This window comes from Aquarana catesbeiana, linkage group LG03 (genome assembly GCF_042186555.1).
Source record: "Aquarana catesbeiana isolate 2022-GZ linkage group LG03, ASM4218655v1, whole genome shotgun sequence".
NCBI lineage: Eukaryota > Metazoa > Chordata > Amphibia > Anura > Ranidae > Aquarana > Aquarana catesbeiana.
Window position 1 is genome coordinate 617815701 of NC_133326.1, and position 23334 is coordinate 617839034.

The 23334-nt window shown below is 43.8% G+C and overlaps 1 protein-coding gene across 1 annotated transcript in view; it reads right to left on the reverse strand.

Annotated features, from left to right (window-relative positions):
* The window catches only part of PEBP4 (phosphatidylethanolamine binding protein 4), a 138453-nt gene that overhangs the window by 63448 nt on the left and 51671 nt on the right, over nt 1-23334 (reverse strand). Inside the window, exon 4 of the mRNA XM_073622296.1 lies at nt 19053-19151. Within this exon, the coding sequence (XP_073478397.1) occupies nt 19053-19151 (99 nt within the window). The remainder of the gene's footprint in view (nt 1-19052; nt 19152-23334) is intronic.

A 23334-nucleotide genomic window follows, 5' to 3' on the forward strand; every position in this document is an offset into this window, starting at 1 on the left:
CGCGCACTAAGGTGAATGCAAACGTCAGTCTTGTGTCGTATATAAACAGCAATTGTCCAATGCATGGAAGGTATCAACGCGAATGTCAAATCGAGGGCAGTGATTCCAGCAGTAGACTTCTGTAAATCTAAAGTGGTAACCTGTAAAGGCTTTTAAAAATGTATATAGTTTGTCACCACTGCGTGGGTGTGCGTAATTTTAAAGCATGTCGTGTTTGGTATCTATGTACTCGGCATAAGATCATCTTTTATATTTTACCAAACATTTGGGCGATATAGTGTGTTTTTGTGCAATAAAATTCATAAAAGTTTTTTTTCCCCCTAAAAAACTGCGTTTGAAAAATCGCTGCGCAAATACTTTGTGAAAAAAAAATTTGCAACACCCACCATTTTAATCTGTAGGGCCTCTGCTTTAAAAAAAAAAAAAATATATATATATATATATATATAATGTTTGGGGGTTCAAAGTATTTTTTCATGTAAGCAAAAAGTATCAGAAAGGACTTGGTGGTTCAAGTGGTTAGAAGAGTGGGTGATGTTGGGCCAAAATGACCCCTTTTTGGAAAGTAGACACCCCAAGCTATTTGCCGAGAGGCATGTTAAGTGCATGGAATTTTATTTATTTTACACAAAGTTGTCACTAAATGATATATTGCTCACACATGGCATGGGTATATGTTAAATTACACCCCAGAATACATTCTGTTGCTTCTCCTTAAAACCAATCACCGCCTTCAGGATTTCTAAGGGCGTAAATTTTTGATTTCACTCCTCACTACCTATCACAGTTTTGGAAGTCATAAAATGCCAAGATGGCACAAAACCCCCCCAAATGACCCCATTTTGGAAAGTAGACACTCCAAGCTATGTGAATTTATTGTATTTTTTTATAACAAAAAGTAGAATATCATTTTCTTTTTTAAATTTCGGTCTTTTTTGTTTATAATCGCAAAAAATAAAAACCTCATCAAATACCACCAAAAGAAAGCTCTATTTATGGGGGAAAAAAAGGTGCAAATTTTGTTTGGGTACAGCATTGCATGACCAGTTAAAGCAGCGCAGTGCCAAATTGTAAAAAATGCTCTGGTCATTAAGGGGGCAAATCCTTCCGGGGCTGAAGTGGTTAAGCTAAAACGGCTAAGCTCACACTGTGCCAGGCAAGAGTTCCTCCTGGAAAAAGCAGACCAGCCATGTTCACAAAAAAAAAAAAAAAAAGGAAGAATAATGTGCAGTCAAGGTCCCAAGGTCCCCAGCGGAAAACAAAACTCTCTTTCTCAAGCTGAAAAAATATAAAATTACTGAGGGCTCTTGCACATGGGCACCAAAAATGACATGTTTTTTGACTGATGTGAATGTACACATAGAGGTTGATTTACTAAATGCAAATCCACTTTGCACTACAAGTGCACTTTCAAGTGCAGTCGCTTTAGATCTGAGGGGAAGATCTGAAATGAGGGGAAGCTCTGCTGATTTTATCATCCAATCATGTGCAAGTTAAATGCTGTTTTTTATTTTCCTTGCAGATCTACAGCGACTGCACTACCAATTGCACTTGCAGTGCACTTGTAATGCAAAGTGGATTTGCCTTTATTAAATAACCCCCATAGTTGTGTAAAAATCAGTAAACTAGCACTGCTTTTAAATCTGTAAAAAAAATAACAAATAAAAATACAAGAATCTGTGTTACTATTTAGTATTTTATTTGCACACATGTGATTACGCACAACTATGTGCATAAAATTACACCTCCCCTATATATTATTTTGCACAGTGGGAGCTAGAAAATTTTTTACACATTTACTACACAGACCATGCTTATGTCTTTTTTTTGGCCAGGAAGATCTGCCATTTACATACCTAAAAATCGAATAGAATCTTTAAAATGTTAATGCAATTTCAAAAGTTTACATTTTTATTTTATTTTTTATTTTAATTGTTTTATTCATTTTACTAAGAAAATCCAGCAACTAATTTAGATACAAAAGAGCTGTAATCAATTTTACAAAGCATGAAATGACAATAAATAGATAAACCTTGTTATGTTTTTTTTTTTTGTATGTATCTGGATACTTGGTGTTGAAGATACAAATGGCGCAGCTTCATGCACCAATAAGCACTCAGAACAGAGTAGCTTTTTCGGTAAATGTAATCTGGGACACACAGAACCAATGTAATTATTCAGGACAAATAAGCTCTGAGTTTACACTCCATTTTATATAGGGAAAGGGCTTTTGGGAGTTGAAGCAATGGGGGCGTGCCTACGTCAATAGAAACTGACCTCCCAGCAGTAGCCCCGGTAAGAATTTTAGAAGCCGGTTGATGATGTCACAATGAATAATAAAAGCTGTGGCTAAGGGCTTGTGCAAACTAACTTTGCACTCTGAAGAGTGATCTGTGTTCAGATCACTCTTCAAAGAGCATTTGACAAGCGGTAAGGAGGCATTCTATTGCCTCCTTACTGTCTGCTTTAAAGTGGTTGTAAAAGCAGGAGGTCTTTTTTTTAATCTTAATGCATTCTATACATTTAGACCCCTTTCACACTGGGGCGGTGCGGGTGTTAGCGGTAAAGCGCCGCTAGTTTTAGCGGCGCTTTACTACTGCGGGACGCTTTTAACCCCCGCTAGCAGCCGAAGAAAGGGTTAATAGCGCCCGTGCTGCCGAAACGCATTGCAGGCGCTTTGGCAATGCTCCAAATTCATTTCAATGGGCAGGGCGTTTTGGGAGTGGTGTATACACCGCTCCCGCATCGCCCCAAAGATACTGCTTGCAGGACTATTTTTCCCATCCTGCAAGTGCACCGCTCCACTGTGGCTTTCACACTGGGGTGGCTTGAGAGGCTTTTTTTTTTGGTGCTTTACAGGTGCTATTTTTAGCGCTAAAACGCCCAAAAAGCGCCCCATTGTGAAAGGGGTCTAAGATACAAAAATCTTGTGTGTGCAGCAGCCCCCTAATACTTACCTGAGCCTCCTCTCGATCCAGCAATGTCCATGAGTGTCTCGGCCGTCTGGAACTCTCTCTCCTGATTGGCTGAGACACAGCAGCGGATCCCACTACTGTCAATCAAAGTCAGTTAGCCAATGAAGAGAGAGAGGGGATGGGGCTGAACAGCGGCTCCGTGTCTAAATGGAAACACAGAGCTGTGGCTTGGCTCGGGTGCCCCCATAGTAAGCTGCTTGCTGTGGCGGCACTGAACAGGAGGGAGGAGCCAGGAGTGCCAACGAGGGACCCGAGAAGAGGAAGATCTGGGCTGCTCTGTGTAAAACCACTACACAGAGCAGGTAAGTATGACACGTTTGTTATTTTCATCTTTAGTATCACTTTAACCTCTTGAAGCCCACACTAGCGTGCTGCAATCGTGTGGATTGCATGTTGTTATGGGGTGTTTGTTTGCAAAGCAGCCCCATTCACTCGAAAGCAAGAGGGATTCCTGCCCTGGCTGCGAAGCAGAGCATCATGATCGCAGCATGTATACAGAGGAGGCATTTTGCTAGAATTATTGCTCTCACTCCAACGATCGTGGCGATACCTCACATGTGTGGTTTGAACACCGTTTATATATGCGGGCACGATTTATGTATGCGCACGAGCATGGCGGGGTGCTTTAAATGTTTTTTTTTTATTTATTTAAAAAAACTTTTTATTTTTACATTGTCCCTTTAAAAAAATTATTTTTGGATCACTTTTATTGCTATTACAAGGAATGTAAACATCCCTTATAAACAGGTCATCTTTAACCACTTCCCATCCGGACCAATTCTGGCACTTCGCTCCTACATGTAAAAATCATACATTTTTTTTCTAGAAAATTACTCAGAACCCCCAAACATTATAAATGTTTTTTTTAGCAGAGACTCTAGGGCAGTGATGGTGAACCTTGGCACCCCAGATGTTTTGGAACTACATTTCCCATGATGCTCATGCACTCTGCAGTGTAGTTGAGCATCATGGGAAATGTAGTTCCAAAACATCTGGGGTGCCAAGGTTCGCCATCACTGCTCTAGGGAATAAAATAGTGTTTGTTGCAACTTTTTATGTCACATGGTACTTGCGCAGTGATTTTTCAAAAAAAAAAGTTTAATGAATTAAAAAAAAAAACAGTAAAGTTAGCCCAATTTTTTTTGTATAATGTAAAAAGATGATGTTACGCCGAGTAAATAGATACCAAACATGTCACGCTTTAAAATCGCGAATACTCGGGGGGCGTGGCCAACCGGAGCTGAAGATGGACGCTTAACTGCATAGCTCAGCAGCCAGGGGACACAATCCAGCGTAATCGGCCCACACCACGACTCTATCCGCACCCATCCTCGCTCCAGGCACCCAGGAGACAAAGATGCAGCCATCCAGGAAAAGATTTACGGAGCACAAGCCCCAAAAACTAACAGAATTCGCCTACAAGCCGGCGGGCTGGGACTCCCAAGATGGCGCCGACCAGGCCGCGCCGTCCGAATCATATACGGACCTCCCGGATGATCTCCAGGACGCACAGCACTCCACAGGTACGATTCCTGACAAGTACCAAGCCCCAGAGAGTGACCCTCTCCCCAGCAGCCCAGCAAAAGCTCGGATGAGGCTAGATACACTGACGCTGCACACACAGCGCCAGCTAATTGAGGCCCAGGCTCCCATCCCCTTCTCCATAGACCAGGCCCTGCATTCCTCCATGGCCTCCTTCCCCACATCAGGGCAGCCAGTCATGGACACGACTCTGAAGGACATGCTTCTGTCCCTTCAATCCTCCCTCATGAATGATCTTTCATCCATGTTCCACAGAGTCACCGCTGACATTCACAAGCTAGATGACAGAATGACTAATGCTGAGAGGGGTATACAGGCCTGTACTTCCACAGTAAATGAAGTGATTGATTCTTATGACAATATCAAGGAGGAACAGGCATGGATGCGCGCCAAAATGGCGGATTTAGAAGACAGGTCACGCAGGAACAACATTAAACTGAGGGGAGTCCCGGAGTCCATACTCCCGGTGGACCTACCACGCTACGCGAAAGAATTAATACATCTAGTGATACCTGAAGCTTCCCCCAGAGACGCCATTATTGACAGAATACACAGAATTGCCAAACCGTCCCACCTGGCAGCCTCGGTCCCTAGAGATGTACTAATGAGGGTCCACTTCTACCAAACCAAAGAAAAGCTCCTTATGGGCCTTAGAGCAAAATCTCCACTACCCAGCCCCTATACTGGGATACAACTTTTCCCTGACCTGTCCAAGTACACCCTCCAACTGCGTCGGCAACTGAACCCGATAACCAAAGGTCTGCAGAACCACAAAGTACCATACAAATGGCGCCACCCAGCTACCATCCTTGTTATCCGCAATGGTCAGACGCATGCAATAGGAGACCTAGATAAAGGCCTAAAGCTCCTCCACTCCTGGAGCATAATCCCTGATATGGCTGTCCCTACCGCACTAACCAACGGTGCCTTACCTCCTCGTAGACAACAAAACCATCTTCTCACCTGAGGATGTTCGCATCTACACAACAATGGCCGACAACTCATCCCACAGATCCCCTGAGCTCTGACAGTCCGACACCTTAACTCCTTCCCTCCGGTGATACTGACTCTGTTTACCCCCACGTAGAGGATTTAACGGTGTCAAACACCCCCTCTAATATTCGCGCTAGCTGAATAATACAGCAATATCATATCCAACAACTGCGAACCAAAAACCCAAGTTCCTTTTCCACTAGTTTCCACTCTTTATACCAGTACTCTGTCAATGCATTTCTCTACTGGTTACTGACGTATTGCTCTATCCGCAGCACTCTGGTCCACCTCTATTTCAGACCCTTGGATTGCCACTGGAACACCACTGCGCTCTAGCTCCTAGACTCACCTGCAAACAGAAGCATCAACATCCCTATACCAGTGCCTCAACACATCTGCACTCGGACTTCCGCCTCAGGATCAAAGCAACCGACCCCACCTGCCATCGGACTCATCCTCCAGCAACGAACCGTAAGTGTTGCACTCAACACCCAACACCCCCACGGACACAAAATGTCATTCACTATACTGTCATTAAATACCAACGGCCTCAATCATCCTGCCAAGAGACACTCACTGTGGAGATCCGCTACAGATCTTCACAGCGACATCCTTTGTGCCCAGGAAACACATCTGCTCACCAATGATACACCCCTATGCAAGAACAACCGCTTTCCCCAGATGTTCCACGCCACCCATTCAACTAAAACCAGAGGGGTCATGATTGCAATCAGAGACTCACTGGACTTCCTACTTTTAGATATCGAAAAAGACCCCGAAGGCCGTTATATCATAATTGCTTGCAAAGTCAACAAAGTGACCTATACCATAATTAACCTTTATGCCCCGAACTCTGGCCAAACTAAATTCCTCCACAAGGTCCTGCGTAAAGCCAAGCACATCCAAAAAGGTCACCTGATATTATGTGGAGACTTTAATCTCGTCCCTGAAATATCCATCGACTCAACATCATCGGCAACCAGAAGAGTCTCACCTCTGAAAAGATTCATCTCCTCTCAAGACCTCTACGACGTTTGGCGCTGTCACCACGGCTCCGAACGGGACTATACTTTTTTTTCTTCCAGGCATCGCTCCTATTCAAGAATAGACCTGTTCTTAACCGATAAGTTTATTCTACAAAATGTATCTGCCTCCACAATCCACACCACGACATGGTCGGACCATGCCCCAATCTCTATCACGATCCAAGACTCTAACTTACAAAAAACTACATTTCTATGGCGAGTAAACAACCACATCATTCAACACAATCAATATGCGCCATCTATTGCAGAACAAATAACTGATTTCTTTTCACTAAACAAAGGCTCGGTGCCCGACCCTGCCGTGGTGTGGAGTGCACACAAAGCATACATGAGAGGCATGTTAATTAAATTAAGTTCCCACCATAAGAAAAAGAGGACGCAACGTATAAACGACCTGACAACCCAAATAGCAACCCTAGAATCGAGACACAAATCTGACACCCGAGACCACCTGACAAATCACCTATTGACCCTTAGACAGGAACTTAGAACACTACTCCTTCACTCTTACGAATTCCTCCAGAAAAAATTTAAGGCTACATCGTATTCTACCTCTAACAAAGCAGGAAAGAAACTAGCACAAAGACTAAAAGGCAGACGAACCAAAGCCAAAATATCTCAACTTATCCACCCTCATACCAAAGCCCCGCTGAGCAACCCCCAAGACATAGCTAATGCCTTCAGCGCCTACTATGAAGACTTATATAATCTAAAACAAGACCCGCTCACACCCCAGCCCACCCCAGACGACATTGACCACTTTCTCAGGAAAGTCAAGCTACCCACACTGACGATAGACCAACTGAATACCTTAAATGCCCCCTTCACAGAAATAGAAATAAAGAAGACTATTACCTCACTACCTAGCGGCAAAGCCCCAGGCCCTGACGGCTTAACTGGGGAATACTATAAGCAATTCTCACCCCACTTGACCCCGTACTTAACGGAATTATATAACCACGTTGCCTCCTCTTCTGCTTTCTCTAAAGAATACTTGAACGCGTTGGTAATAACATTGCCAAAGCCAGGGAAACAGTCGAATATACCTCAAAATTTCCGCCCAATCTCTCTACTTAATCTCGACCTTAAAATTTACGCAAAAACCATAGCAACAAGATTGATCAAAATTATGCCCACCCTTATACACCATGACCAGACGGGGTTCACAAAAGGTAGACAATCATCTGACGCCACCAGACGGATGATAAACCTGATCCACCATGCTGAATCCACCGGAACGCCTTCTCTGCTCCTATCCTTGGATGCAGAGAAGGCGTTCGATAGGGTGCACTGGACCTATCTAGAAAAGGTACTCCAAAAGTTTGGATTCCAGGGTCTGATTCTTAGAGCCATCATGGCACTATACTCCAACCCTGAAGCTCAGGTTTACACAGAGGGCATGCTCTCCTGCCCATTCCCCATAACCAATGGCACCCGTCAAGGCTGCCCTCTATCTCCCCTCATATTTAATATGCTCATGGAGCCCCTGGCAGAAAGTATCCGTTCTCATCCCAACATCTCGGGCTTACACATTGGAACTACGCACCATAAGATCAGCTTATTTGCGGATGACATCATCCTTATCCTATCCGACCCGACTGTTTCCCTGGCTGAGGTACACCATATGCTCCAATGGTTTAGTTCGATCTCCTACTACAAGGTGAACACATCCAAATCCTGCATCCTAGACATAAATATAAACGCCACCATAAAAAATCTTCTACAACTACAATATCCTTTTGTATGGGCAGACACTGATATTGCCTACCTGGGCATCAAACTCCCAAGGAACACTAAAAACCTCTATTCAAGTAATTTTCCCTCATTACTTCAGACTATACAGCAAACGACACAACAAATAGCAAAACAAGAGCTGTCTTGGACAGGAAGGCTTGCGGCCTTTAAAATGGTCTGCCTACCCCAAATACTTTATTATTTCAGAACCCTACCAATTCCACTACCTGCTACATTTTTTAGATCCCTACGCACAATGTACAACAAACTCCTGTGGAACGGTAAACGTCCCAGGTGTGCACATCAACAACTGACTAAACATAAGCAAGTGGGGGGCACGAGCTCTATAGATTTTGAAGACTACCATATAGCAGCCATTCTGGCCCAACTACCCTGCTGGTTCCATCCAACTCCAACTACCCTATGGGGGCAAATTGAATGCTCCTCAATTACAAGAACAGACCTGAAAACCTGGCTACTGAGCACCCCACTGGGCTCATTGATCCCAAAGTCCCTATCTCCAACTATTAAAGCATCAGCGCAAGCCTGGAAAAAACTATCCATCTCAATGAACCAGACCCCCCATGAACCACAAACACACATCCCTCTGGCCTCCTTGAAACATATAGCACCTGAACTACCAGTAACCTCATGGACACACATGGGCGTAGGGCCCCTACAACATCTACTGCAAGACAACTCCCTCAAACCATTCTCCCAATTGCAATCTGAATATACAATACCCACATCTGAATATTTCACCTACCTCCGTATACAACATTGCCTCAAAACGGTCCCCCTTCCTCTGTACAACATCCACCCCAAGACTTGGGATTATCTCACCAACCCTAACACAAATCTCAGAGGAATCTCATACTTCTACAACTCCCTACACCAAAAACATACCTTCACCAAACTAAAGCCTCACAAGAAATGGGAAATAGATCTGAATCACGAATTCACAGACAATCAATGGCATCAAGCATTCAAATCCACGTACAAGGCCACGAAATGCGCGGCCCTTTGGGAACTAGCGCAAAAAATCTCTCTGCGTTGGTACATGACCCCAGCCAGAATCACGTCTATTAATCCTCAAGTCCCCAATATCTGCTGGAGATGCAACTCATCCCCAGGAGATCTTCTCCATATCTTCTGGTCATGCCACCTTCTTAAAACGTACTGGGATAGTATTTTCCAGCTAATCTCAAACATTACACACATCAAAACTCCCCCCTCCCCAGCACTTGCGATCCTGAATCTTACTATTGAGGACCTTCCTCACCCCTTTAGAATAGTGACCACCCACATCCTGATGGCAGCTAAACTTAACATAGCTAGACACTGGAAGTCAGACACATCCTTAACCCTAACCCAAGTCGTAGATTTGGTATCATTACACTACAGTTATGAGCACACATCTGCTTCTGACACAAACCATTATAAAAAAATACAATCCAGCTGGCAACCATGGACCACCTGGACTAGAGGCTGCGCAATTCACGTCTAAGTTACTGCATTAAAACCCCTTCCTCTTGACCGAGCAATACTATGAATAGAGTATGTTTACATGTATATTTTCAACTAACAACCTTCCAGAACATTTTCTTTCTTCTTTCTTTGGAATGCACTAACACAGATGGTCCACTTCACTCCTGTGACTCTAGTGATCCCACTTGGGGTGTCACACTAGTGAAGTGGATCAGCAACGACTACAGTATACCGTTACTAGAGATACTGGTTATTATGTACTCAATGCATTAATTCATTGTGTATGGACAAAGTTTTACTCTACCCAATGTGGAGCTGTTTTCAATGCATTGTCCACTTTTACGTCATGCACGACGTACAATGTTCAATTGTACAATGTATACTATGTAAAATTAATAAAAATTATTGATTAAAAAAAAAAAAAAAAAAATCGCGAATACTCGTGGAATGGCGCCAAACTTCAGTACATAAAAATCTAGGAATAGTGCTTGACAGGTCCTCTTTATGGAGAGATGCGGTATAAATAAGACCTCACATCTCTCCTTCAGGCTGGAAAGGCTGAGATAAAAAACAAAAAAAAAAACAAAAAAAAAAAAAAAAACTCTTGGCCTTTCCAGCCGCGTCCTAGTTTACTTCCGCCGGACCGGATGTGATGTCATAACATAAAGTCCATGATGTCATATGACGGCCTATGGGCGGGAAGTGGTTAATGTGAGATCCGGGGTCAAAAAGACCTCAGATCTCACATTTACACTTAAATGCAATAATAATAAAAAAAAAAAAGTATTCCAGGGATATACAATGTAATACTGACACATAATCACACGCATGGGTAGGACTTGATGGACTTGTGTCTTTTTTCAACCTCACCTACTATGTAACAATAAAAAAAAATGTCCCTTTAAGGCCGTTGGGTGGAAGTGACATTTGACATTGATTCCGTCATCCAACAACATTCAGTCGAGTGGGAGCCATCATTCCCTCACTCGACTTAGTGCCTCTGAGGGAAAAAGATCGGATAGTCGCCGCCGCTACCGACGGCACCGGTAAGCGGCGGAGACGTCCGACACGTGGCGGGAGGCACCACTCCCGCCGCCAATAAAAAAGTGATCTCGCGACAAATCTGCTGCGGAGACCACTTTTATCTTAAAGCGGACCACCCGCTGTTTCAGAAAATACCGGGGTTATGGCAGCTTCTCGGTATTCAACGTCAAAGTACCGACATATAAGGACGGCGGGCGGTCGGGAAGTGGTTAAACTATGTAGTGCAAGGGCCTACCTAATTGGATACAATTGAAAGCGGTTTAGTTTTGTCTTCATATTTATGTTTTTTGGGAAATCTAAAAAGGAATATCGTACAAGAAAATTGAACATGTATGGCAACGCCTAAAAGCCAAAGCCTCTGCGGTTCAGAATGGAAGCCATGATCTCAAATTGCACCGATAGCTTTGGATTGGAATTGGAGCTCTTTAAGTCCGATATATGGAAGCTCTGCCAATGTCTTTATATGTGATGTGATGGGATGAATGGTTTGTACCTGTCCCCGATCTCTTCTTTTTATCGGAGAACACCCCATAGATCTAGAATTAAACAAGCCTGAATTTCTATTCCTCCTTGTCGCCTTCGAGTCTAGCTGTATAATAGCTCATTAACCTGAGCTGGGAGGAGCGGCTGTACCGCTGATTATACTGGAAGAAAACAACGGGTAGTTAGCGGGTCAGATGAATGGGAAGCCATTATAATTAGCAGTCGGTAGTAAAGAAACGTATGGAAAATAGGTAAAGAAATCTCATTTTCTCTGCTCCCCATCCCCCTTTTAAATCTTCTGCATACTGTATCTGCTACAAAACAAATTATATGGTTATTGTCTTTAATATTTCAGAGTTCTTTGTGTCTGAAATAATTGTGTTTCAGCTGCTACTGTAGACATGCATGCTGCGATAATAGAAGCTATATTTAGAGGCTGGCGTGATAATCCAGGGGCACATATAGGAAAGTGCTGGGTCTTACAAGCTACGCTTTAACATGCAAGTTCACCTTCAGCAAAAATTCCCGATGTAATTCTATATCCTCGGGATTGTACACGGCAGCGCTCCTCGTGTTGGTGCACGTCCTCCTACTACAGATGCAGCCATTGAGGGCCTCACTGGCCCTTCTATCCCCCTCCATCCTCCTATTTGCACATTACAATAATACACCCCCTAGGGACCCTTTCGGGGCTTCTTAATGCAGAACTTCACTCTCCCAATCAACATTGATTATTTTTAATCCTAAAGTTGCTAATATTAGTACATAGATAGGAAAGTATATCATATTTACTTGTTTTTACATTTCTTCAGTTACTTCCTTGTTTCTTGCCTAGGCAAATGATGTTAACCCTTTCATGACTAAGCCTATTTTTGAAATTTGGTGCTTACAAGTTAAAATCCGTATTTTTTGCTAGAAAATGACTTAGAACCCCCAAACATTATATATTTTTTTTTATCAGAGAATCTAGAGAATAAAATGGCGATTGTTGCAATATTTTTTATCACACGGTATTTGTGCAGCGGTGTTTTAAACGCAAATTTTTGGAAGTGACACTTTCATGAATTTTAAAAAATCCAAACAGTAAAGTTACCCCAATTTTTTTGTATAATGTGAAAGATGATGTTACGCCGAGTAAATAGATACCAAACATGTCACCCTTTATAATTGCACGCACTCGTGGAATGGCGACGAACTACGGTACCTTTGAATTTCCATAGGCGACGATTTAAAATTTTTTTACGGTTACCAGGTTTGAGCTACAGAGGAGGTTTAGGGCTAGAATTATTGCTCTCGCTCTGACGATCGCGACAATACCTCACATGTGTGGTTTGAACACCGTTTATATATGCGGGCGCGACTTCCGTATGCGTTTTCTTCGCTGCGCGAGCTCGCGGGGACAGGGGCACTTTAAAAATTTTTTTTTTTTTTTATTTAATTTATTTATTTTTGTACTTTATAAATTGTGTTTTAAAATTTTTTTTTTTTTTTTTTACTTTTATTGCTGTCACAAGCAATGTAAACATCCCTTGTGACAGTAATATGTGGTGACAGGTACTCTTTATGGAGGGATGGGGGGTCTAAAAGACCCCCCATCCCTCCTTTACACTTCAAAGCATTCAGATCGCCGAAAACGGCGATTCTGAATACTGTGTACTTTTTTAAATTCGGCGCCATTGGCAGCCGAGTAAACGGGAAGTGACGTCATGACGTCGCTTCCGCATTTATAACAAGAAGGCTGGAATGAAGCCGCTCACAGCTTCGTTCCAGCCCGCCCCCAGCCGCCGAAGGCAGCCGAACAGACACCGGGCCGCCCGATCGCACAGGAGGCCCGGTAACAGCGGCGGGAGGCGGGGGATGTCCCCTCCCGCTCCTCCGGTATAACAGCCGAGCGGCTTTTAGCCGCATCGGTTGTTATACACGGGTAGCCGATCGCCCGCTGTAAACAACGGTACCGGGATGATGCCTGCAGCTGCGGGCATCATCCCGGTATAACCCCGGAAAGCCGAGTACGCATATGTGCGTTCGGTCGGCGGGAAGGGGTTATACATCCCAGGAGTCTTCAGGAGGGTCAACAACTGGGATACTTTTAAGTAATCCAGGATCTTTAAGAGAGGAGAAGAATAGGAGGGGTTTTCTCTGCTGAGCACACTATCCTGCATGCATGCTTGAGCTAAGAGCAGATGGATTTTTTTCAGTGGGAACGCGGGGGGGGGGGGGGGGACTACATTTCCGGTGTTTCGTCCGATTTGGCATCCCGTCAGAATTTTGTGACGGAAGTGAAATTTTGCCGCCGCCATCTTGCTACACCCGCACTCCTCCACAGTAAAGATACAGTGAGAAGGGGGCAAGCGGACATCTTGTTACACCCACGGGATTTTTGCATTTCACACTTATTTTTAACAGTAAACTGAGCTTATAAGGTGAAATACAGTATTTAGAAATCCGGACTGTTTATATGTTGAATTATAAAAGCAATGGTGTTCTGTCAGATTAGCAAACATGTGAGATCAGCTGGCTTGCCGCTGCTTTTAAAATTCAACATCTAAACAGTCCGTCGGATTTCTAAATACTGTATTTCACCTTATAAGCTCCGTTTACTGTTACAAATAAGTGTGAAATGCAAAACTCCGGTGGGTGTAACAAGATGTCCGCTTGCTGTCTTCTCACTGTATCCTTACTATGGACGAGTGCAGGGTGTAGCAAGATGGCAGTGAGGTAACCTCACTGCCGTTACAAATTCTAATGGGTCGCCTAATCTGATGAAACACAGGCACCTCCAGCACTGAATGTATAGAATGGCAAGGATGCTAGGGTGTGCTGAAGGGTCCATTAATGCTAGCTGCTCGGGGATCTATTGTTCCTGGAGGAGATCTATTTTTGCATGGTGGTCTATTACTGCTGTAGGGAGGGGGGCTTTTGTTGCTGAAATAGATCCACTGTTGAGGGGGGGGGGGGGGGGGGGCTATTGTTTGCTGACTGCATCATTTTTTGTGCAACTGTCTATTGTTGTTGGGGAGATCTATTGTTGGTGGTGGAAGATCTATTATCGTTGTTTGGGCTTATGTTGCTGGGTGGTCAGTTGTTGCTGGAAGAGATCCACTGTTGAGGAAGGGGTATATTGTTGCTGGTTGCTGGAGGATCTATTGTTCTGGAGGGCATCAATCTTTGTGCGACAGTCTATTGTTGCTGGTGGATCTATTATTGTTGGTTGGGCTTATGTTTGCTGGGGGGGTCAATTGTTGCTGGAAGGGATCTACTGTTGAGAGAGTGGTCTATTGTTGCTGGTTGCTGGAGAGTTTATGGATGCTGGGCTGGCTGTTGGAAAATCTGTTATTGTTGCCAGGGTCTATTGTTGGGGTCCATTGTTACCGGGAGAATCTATTGTTGCTGGCTGTGGAGCATCTACTTTATTGCTTTTCTTGCTGTTAACAAATTCCTTAGAGAAAAAAATCCTCGCAAGGAAGTAAATGCTACATGAATCATTTGCCCTTACTCAAGATGGCCACGGCCAGAAATGCTATGGGGTTGTTTTTCAAATGAATTTTTCAACAAAATAAAGCATTGAGACATGGATGGATGTGGGAGTTTGTTTGAATAGTAAAAATTAAATTAGACGCTTGCTGACCAGCCGCCACAGTTACACTGCGACAGGTTGGCTCGGCTGCACAAATCACCGTAGGTGTATGTCGGGCTCGTACACAGCGATTTGTGGGTGCACGCGTGCCCATTGGCCAGCAGGGGAGCCAATCAGCGGGTCCGGCGGACTATGTCTGCCGGCGATCATTCCCCGCAGTGACAGAACGGGGATTTGCCATAATAAACAAGGCAGATCTCCGTTCTGACAGAAGATCACACAGAGCTGTATTTCTTCTATGCAGGAAGACAGATCTGTGTGTTGTCCCAAGCAGCCCATCCCTCCACACAGTTAGAAACACAATGAGGGAACAGTTAACCCCTTGTTCGCCCCTGATGTCAACCCCTTTCCTGCCAGTGTCATTAGTACAATGCCAGTGGATATTTTTAGCACTGATCACTGTAATAATGTCACTGGTTATCAAAAAAAGTGGCAAAAATGTCAGCTAGGTGTTCGATCTGTCTGCCACAATGTCACAGTCCCTCTAAAAATCACTAATCGCTGCCATTACGAGTAAAAAAATAAAAATAATAAAAATGCCATAAATCTTTCCCCTATTTTGTAGACGCCATAACTTTTGCGCAAACCAATCAATATGCGCTTGTTTTGTTTTTTTTTTACCTAAAATATGTAGCAGAATACATATTGGTCTGAATTTATAAAGAAATTTGATTATGATACAGTTCCGTGCGCTTTTTTTCTGCATAAAATGCATGCACAGTGTTTAATATGTATTCCAATGGCTCTAGTTCACACCATGCAGTCAGTTTCCAGTCAGTTTCTGTACAAGAAACTGACTGCATGGTGTGAACTAGAGCCATTGAAATACATGGAAAACACTGTGCATGCACTTTTAGTGCAGAAAAAAAGCGCACGGAACTGAACGGAACTGCATCTGGTGTGAACTGGCCCTTAAAATATTTTTATTGGGTATGTTATATAACAGAAAGTAAAAAAAAAAAATATATATATATATATATATATATATATATATATATATATATATATATATATATATATATATATATATATATATATATATATATATATATATATTTTTTTTTTTTTTTTAATTGTCGGCCTTTTTTTTGTTTATAGCAAAAAAAAAAAAAAAAAAAAACGCAGGGGTGATCAAATACCACCAAAAGAAAGCTCTGTTTGTGGGAAAAAAAGGACTTACATTTTATTTGAGTACAGCCTCGCATGACCGCACAATTGTCAGTTAAAGCGACGCAGTGCCGTATCGCAAAAAATGACCTGGTCAGGAAGTGGGTAAATCCTTCCGGGGCTGAAGTGGTTAAATAGTGTTTTTGGTTTGTGGTGCTAAGATTAGGGCGAAGATCCGCTTAGGCCGGGCTTACACTTTTACGACAAACGCTCAGACATTGGGAGCTCATGTCGCATAACGTGTGAAAATTAATGTTTCCCTATGGGAGCCGTCTTAACTGGTCCAACTTTGAAAATGCTCCGTGCACTACTTTGATCCTACTTCAGCCCACTGAATATCACTGAAGTCGGATCAAAGTCGGATCGCTGTCTTGACTGATCTTACTTTGGCATGTGACTTGTGCTCTGATGATCTTGAAGGGGAACTCCACGCACGCCAAATAAAAAAAAAATAAATAAAAAACGGCATGGGTTCCCTCTCCAAGAGCATACCAGGATCTTTGGTCTGGTATGGATTTTAAGGGGAAAACCCACGCGGAAGAAAAAGGCATGGGGACCCCCCAAAATCTATACCAGACCCATATCCGAGCACACAGCCTGGCAGGTCAGGAAAGAGGGTGGCGACAAGCATGCGCACCCCCCCCTGAACCGTACCAGGCCACGTGTCCTCAACATGGGGGGGGGGTGAGTGATCTGGGGCAGGGGGACCCTGTGCCCCCCCACCCCAAAGCACCTTGTCCCCATGTTGATGAGGACAAGGGCCTCTTCCCAACAACCCTGGCCGTTGGTTGTCGTGGTCTGCAGGCAGGTTAGCTTATCCGGAGAGGGGAGAAGACGTCAGCGGAAGAGGCAGAAGAGCCAGAGAGGGGAGATGAGATTGGAAGAGACGACGGAGCTGCCTTAATAAATTACTTAAAGGGGTTGTAAAAGGTAATTTAAAAAAAAAAAAAAAAAAAAAGAACAAACATGTTATACTTACCTTCACTGTGCAGCTCCTTTTGCACAGAGTGGCCCCGAACCTGGTCTTCTGGGGTCCCTTGGCGGCTGTTTCAGCTCCTCCCCGCAAGAACTAACCAGCTTAATGCGAGCTCCCTCGCATGGTGGTTAGTTCTTGCGGGCGCGCTCCCGTGATACAGCCGGCGGCTATAGCCGCTCACTGTATCGCTCGGCCCCGCCCCCCGGCGCGCCACGTCATTGGATGTGATTGACAGCAGCGCGAGCCAATGGCTGCGCTGCTTTCAATCCATCCACTGTAGGCAATCAGCGGCCAGGCTGAGCGGCAAAATGGATGTCGGGAGCGAGCGGCTGACTTTCGAGGGGTCAGGTAAGTAAAACGGGGGGGATGGGGGCGGCGGTATTGTCGGAAGTTTTTTCACCTTAATGCAAAGAATGCATTAAGGTGAAAAATGTTTATCTTTACAACCCCTTTAATGTGTTTTATTTTTGACATTTTTTTTTTTTTTAAGGTCAATGGGTAGGGGTACAATGTACCTCATACTCATTCACATAGGGTGGGGGGCTGGGATCTTGTTAAAAAGGGCTTCCAGATTCTGATAAGCTCCCCCGCTCGCAGACCCCGACAACCAATGACCACAGGGTTGTCGGGAAGAGGCTCGTGTCCTCATCAACATGGGGACAAGGTGCTTTGGGGTGGGGGGGCGCAGGGCCCCCCTGCCCCAAAGCACCCATCCCCCCCATATTGAGGGCATGCGGCCTGGTGTAGTTCAGGAGGTGGGGGGGGGCGCCCGCTCGTCCCCACCCCCTTTCCTGACCTGCCGGGCTGTGCGCTCAGGTAAGGGTCTGTATGGATTTTGGGGGGACCCCCATGCAGTTTTTCTGGCGTGGGGGTGGTTCCCCTTAAAATCCACACCAGATCGAAGGGCCCGATATGCTATTGAAGGGGGAACCCATGCCTTGTTTTTTTTTTAATTTGGTGTGGAGTTTCCCCTAAAAAGATTAATACCAGACACAGTGCCTGGTATTGTTGGGGATCAAAGTCGGATCCCTGTTCATTAAAGTCTGAGGCATGTCGGACTTCAAGTCGCAGGGCAAAGTCAGATCCAAAGTGGTACAACTGTCGTGTCACACCAGTGTGAACCCGGCCTTAAACTGTGCGCATGCACAGTCTCCTCTAGTTGGGCTCAGCCTGTCCTAAAAGCAGCAGGATGAATGGGGATGAGGGGCCAGTGGTTTCTGTGGTAGAGGATCCCCAACATCTGCATCTGTAATGGGAAGGCCATCGCCATTTGAAACAAGAAGAGCGGTGGTATGTACTTTCCCAGGACTTAAGCTTGCAGAGGGGGATTTTTGGAAAATCTTGTTCACATGTGCTTTGCTCTTTGAAGAGCAATCCCTGTTCTGTGGTTCAGAGTTTAGAGTATGTATAGGTGTGCACAGCCTATTGCATTAGGGTGTACACCCCAAAGCTCAAACACACGTCTTTCTCTGCAGCCTCAGCTGCACTGGACAGTAAATGAATGGGAAGTGCTCTGTGCTGAGCAGCTTCCTGTTCATTCACAATCTGAAGCATAGCAAACAGTTTACTATGCTTCAGTCACAGTGAGCGAGTGTGTGTTCACTGTGTTCATTTAGAAAAGAAAGCGGCTGGTAATTTACACATTTACTAGCCCCTTCCCCTGCTCTCCATCCTCAAACATATCCTGCAGCAGCCAGGAGGAGAGGAGGGAAACCAGCAGCACTGCGGGGTGGGGATCAGCACTGCACATAGTGATTAGGGTGTGCCTGGGCACACCCCCTTCTCACGCCTATAAGAGTATGGCTTACATGCATGCCCACTATAAAGAGGGTGTTTTTAATATTCTATAGAAAAATAATCAAGAGATACAGAAGGAGAATGTGTCTGCTATACGGTATGTTGGGAAAACAAGTGAATTAACAATGCCTGGCAAATGTGCACCCATTTTAGTTTTTGCTCTGACTCACCGGTACATCAACGACCAGGAGATGTCTCCAGAATTTGCGTTGTGGGTTGCTTCTGCTTGGGGCATCTGGATCTACAATTATCACCACGTACGATGCACCCTGAAGAATAAAAAATATGTGAGGGCGATGGACAGATAAAATAATGGCAAGAGCGGTTTTCTCTAAAGTTGATTGAACAACATAACATGCACATTTTACAGACAGAACTTGACTGATATGCAGGTACTGGAAGTTAGGTGGAGTTGTAGTCCTTATCTACCACAGTCTGATAGGTTGTTTCTTTCTTGATCTTATATTTTCTGGGGAATCCAGCAGAAAACTAAGGATCACCTCCTCCTAAAAATGACTTTTAAATTCAAATCAGGTGTAGCTAGTCACCTTCTCAGTTGCACACAAAGCCATCTGACCTTCAGCTGTGATCAGCTGTGGTCATTTTGATTAACTCAGCATGAAAAAAGCTTTCCTGGAGCATTTCAGTCCCTGGTAGTAAAACTGAAGCAAACAATCAACTATGGGTGGCACGGCACTGTCAAAAAATTCCATTATAAAAGTTGTGGACAGGTACAAGTCAGGAGATGGATACAAATAAATTTAAAAGGCTTTATCCATGCCTAGAAGCCCAGTGAAGTCTAATATTAAAGTGGAAGTAAAGTTGATGTGTAATCAAATGGCTGACAGGCAGGATATTTATGACAGAAGAGACCCTATTGGTCTCTACTGCCATAAATGCATCCTTCTGCCTATCAGCTGTCATGTTCACTAAGCTAACATTTAGGGCCCCAATCCGTGCCGCGGCGAATGTGGAAGCGCAGGGGGCCCACTGGATCGGTCTCAGCGCTGCGCTGGAAGACAACATATGATAGGAAAGTCTGCCATAATGTACCAATATGCTGTGCATACTAGTACATTATGGCATAACCCACCTGGGGGTGGGGGGGGCTTAAAAAACAAAAAACCAACAGACCCTCAGCTCAAATATGAGTGAGGGGTCCATCGCCGCTATTTGATATTTGAGCTCTGTTTCGTTTTCCAAATGTAAGTTTGTTTTTTATTATTTTAATAAACTAGTGTTTTAAAACGTTATTACGCTATGTGAGTTTTGTTTGCTCCTTGCATGGCATATGAAACTACACGTTTGGCTTATGCTGAATTACCTATGGGAGAGGAAGCCGTGCAGACCCCCCCCTGTCCTTTCCACCATCTGTTGATGACATCTGACAAGACGCATTTCCCAGAACCAGTGGTTATTATGCTTTTTGACTTGTCTGGCGTACGCCATTTCAATTTTTTCCGGTAAGCCTCCTCTACTCCTGGTGTTGGCCCCGGCACTGATGTACAATCTATGCACACTTGTGGTCTCCCTTCTACCCACTCGCCAGATTTGGTGCGACTTTGGTGCGACTTCTGCCCACTCGCCAGATTTGGTGCGACTAAAATTCTGTGAATACCATCTGGCCATGCATCACCCTCTTTGAACTCTGTTGATGTTTTCTTCACTATTTTTCTACACATTTTTTATGGACTTTTAAAGTTTTATGTTTTTTATGTTTGGTGTTTGGCTCATGGAACCAGCACGGGTTTCTACTAATCACTGGCACATCTGATGATTAAGCATTATTGTGTATTTACTTTATATGTGATCAACACTGATTAATTATTTGACACTATCCATTTTATGATCATACATTTTTTGGTAGTATTCACTATTTTTATATGCCTTTATTGTAATACACACGGCTGTGGATGTGATATATAGCACCACACTTTTGTTTCTTTTGTTTTTTTTTACCTTGAGTCTATAGGTGTGTTGGCTGCTTTTCACTTTCTTTCTAAACGTAGCGCTGTACTTAATTTTTATTTTTGCTTTTCAAAATCTGTGGAATGACTTGAAGACTGCAGTCCACAAACGGTCACCATCAAACTTAACTGAACTCCTGACCAGAGAACTTTTTGCAATTCGGCACTGCGTCGCTTTAACTGACAATTGCGCGGATGTGCGACGTTGTACCCAAACAAAATTGACGTCTTTTTTTCCCACAAATAGAGCTTTCTTTTGGTGATATTTGATCACCTCTGCGGTTTTTATTTTTTGCGCTATAAACAAAAAAAAAAAAAAAGCGAATTTTGAAAAAAAAAAAAAAAAAAAAAAGCGAATTTTGTAAAAAAAAAAAAAAAAAAAAAAGCATTATTTTTTACTTTTTGCTATAATAAATATCCCCCAAAAATATATAAAAAAAAATATTTTTTTCCTCAGTTTAGGCCGATATGTATTCTTCTACATATTTTTGGTAAAAATCGCAATAAGTGTATATTGATTGGTTTGCACAAAAGTTATAGCGTTTACAAAATAGGGGATAGATTTATAGCATTTTTATTATTATTTTTTTTTTTACTAGTAATGGCGGCGATCTATGATTTTTATTGTGACTGCGACATTATGGCGGACACATCGGACAATTTTGACACATTTTTAGAACCACTGGCATTAACACAACGATCAGTGCGATTAAAAATGCATTGATTACTGTAAAACTGTCACTGGCAGTGAAGGGGTTAACACTAGGGCGCGGTGAAGGGGTTAACTGTGTTCCCTGGGAGGTGATTCTAGCTGAAGGGGGAGGGACTAACTACAGGAAGTGACAGTTTGTGGTACCTAGCTAATAGGAACACACGATCTGTCGCTCCTGTCAGAACAGAACAGGGAAGTGTGTGTTTACACACACACGTCCCTGTTCTGTGTCTCCAGCTCATGATGGCTCGTGGCCGGTGGACATCGCGACCGTCGGCCACAAGCATCGGCACCCCCGCTGCTATCCGGACCCCCGCTAGCCCACGTATAGTTACGTGGTTTCGCACAGGGGAGCCAACCTGCCACAGTAAAACTGCGGAAGCTGGTTCGGAAGCAGTTAAAGCAAAAAGGTGGTTAAACAAAATACTCAGTGATTCGGTTTTTGAATGTTTTTTATTTTTTCTGACATGTTGGTGATAGATCTCACTTGGATGTTATAAGTTGGATAAAACAAAAACTGTCTGTCTTGATTTCAGGCCGCAAAGCAACAAAATGCGATTTTAAAGGGGGGGCGGGGGATTTGTGATTCTTTTCTATACCCACTCTATAGGTTGGCGTCTAGTGGACAGGAGGTCCTCTTAAAATGCCCGTGGCAGGTTTCAAACTCAACCAAAGTTCAAACCACCAGAATCCGTCAGAGATGTAGATAGCTTAGCCCTCTTGATCATCTTACAAAAATTGAAATATGAGTTAAGGATTAACCTTTCCGCCAATAATATCCACAAACAGAACATTTTTAAAAATACCATCCATTGCCCTCAGTGATCAAATGTCGGCTGTCATTTCTCCAGTGCAACAAAAGAAGAAAGCAAGCAGTTAACCAGTTGCTATAAGCAACACATCAAATGTTCCTCTAGTTCTTTATACAAGGTCCAATAAAGCTTCCAGTTGGCATACAATCAGTTTAAATACCATATTGTTTGAAATGGCTATTAAAGGGTCCCATCTGTTCTCACCCCCTATCTGAGTGTGCAGCAAGCCTGGGAACACAGCTAACTCTCACTGAGCTGTCATAGGCCGAGTGTAAAAACAGGAAGAGACAGTTACTGGCAGCAAAAAACACAAGACACCCAGGAATAAGTTATAGTGGAAATGAATTTCCAGGAAATACATTGTGCATACAATACTTATTGCAATATTCCGAATCACGTGACATCCTGGAGAATAAATTACATATCAGATAATCAAAAAAAATTAAAAATAAATAAAAACTAGTCTGCTCATAATAAGAAATTAAATTGTTCTGATTCTTTAATTGCGAATTTAGATAAATGTGTAAGTATAATAATTTCAGATCATACTTATGTAGAAATTGTAATTATATTAGGTACATAATATGACATATGTATGGCTCTCCTTGCTGAGTAGTACTGCACAGTGATGGTGCTTCACTGCTCCTCACTATCACTGCAAGTCTATGGCCCCTTTCACATGAGGCGGACTCCGTTTCTACGGAGCCCGCCTCGGTCCGCCGGCTCAGCGGGAGATCTGTCCGTTGATCTCCGCTGAGCCGGCGGATGACAGGTCCCTCTCTGCTCGCTGAGCGGGGAGGGGCTTGTCAGGTGCCGCTGCCGCCTATGGAGGGATCGGACGAAAACGGACAGCGTGTCCGTTTTCGTCAGATCTCCCCCGATCCGATCCGCCAGCGACGGACCTGGACGTAGGGCCATCCGTCTGCTCTTCAGCGGATCGGACCGGGTCGGATGTCAGCGG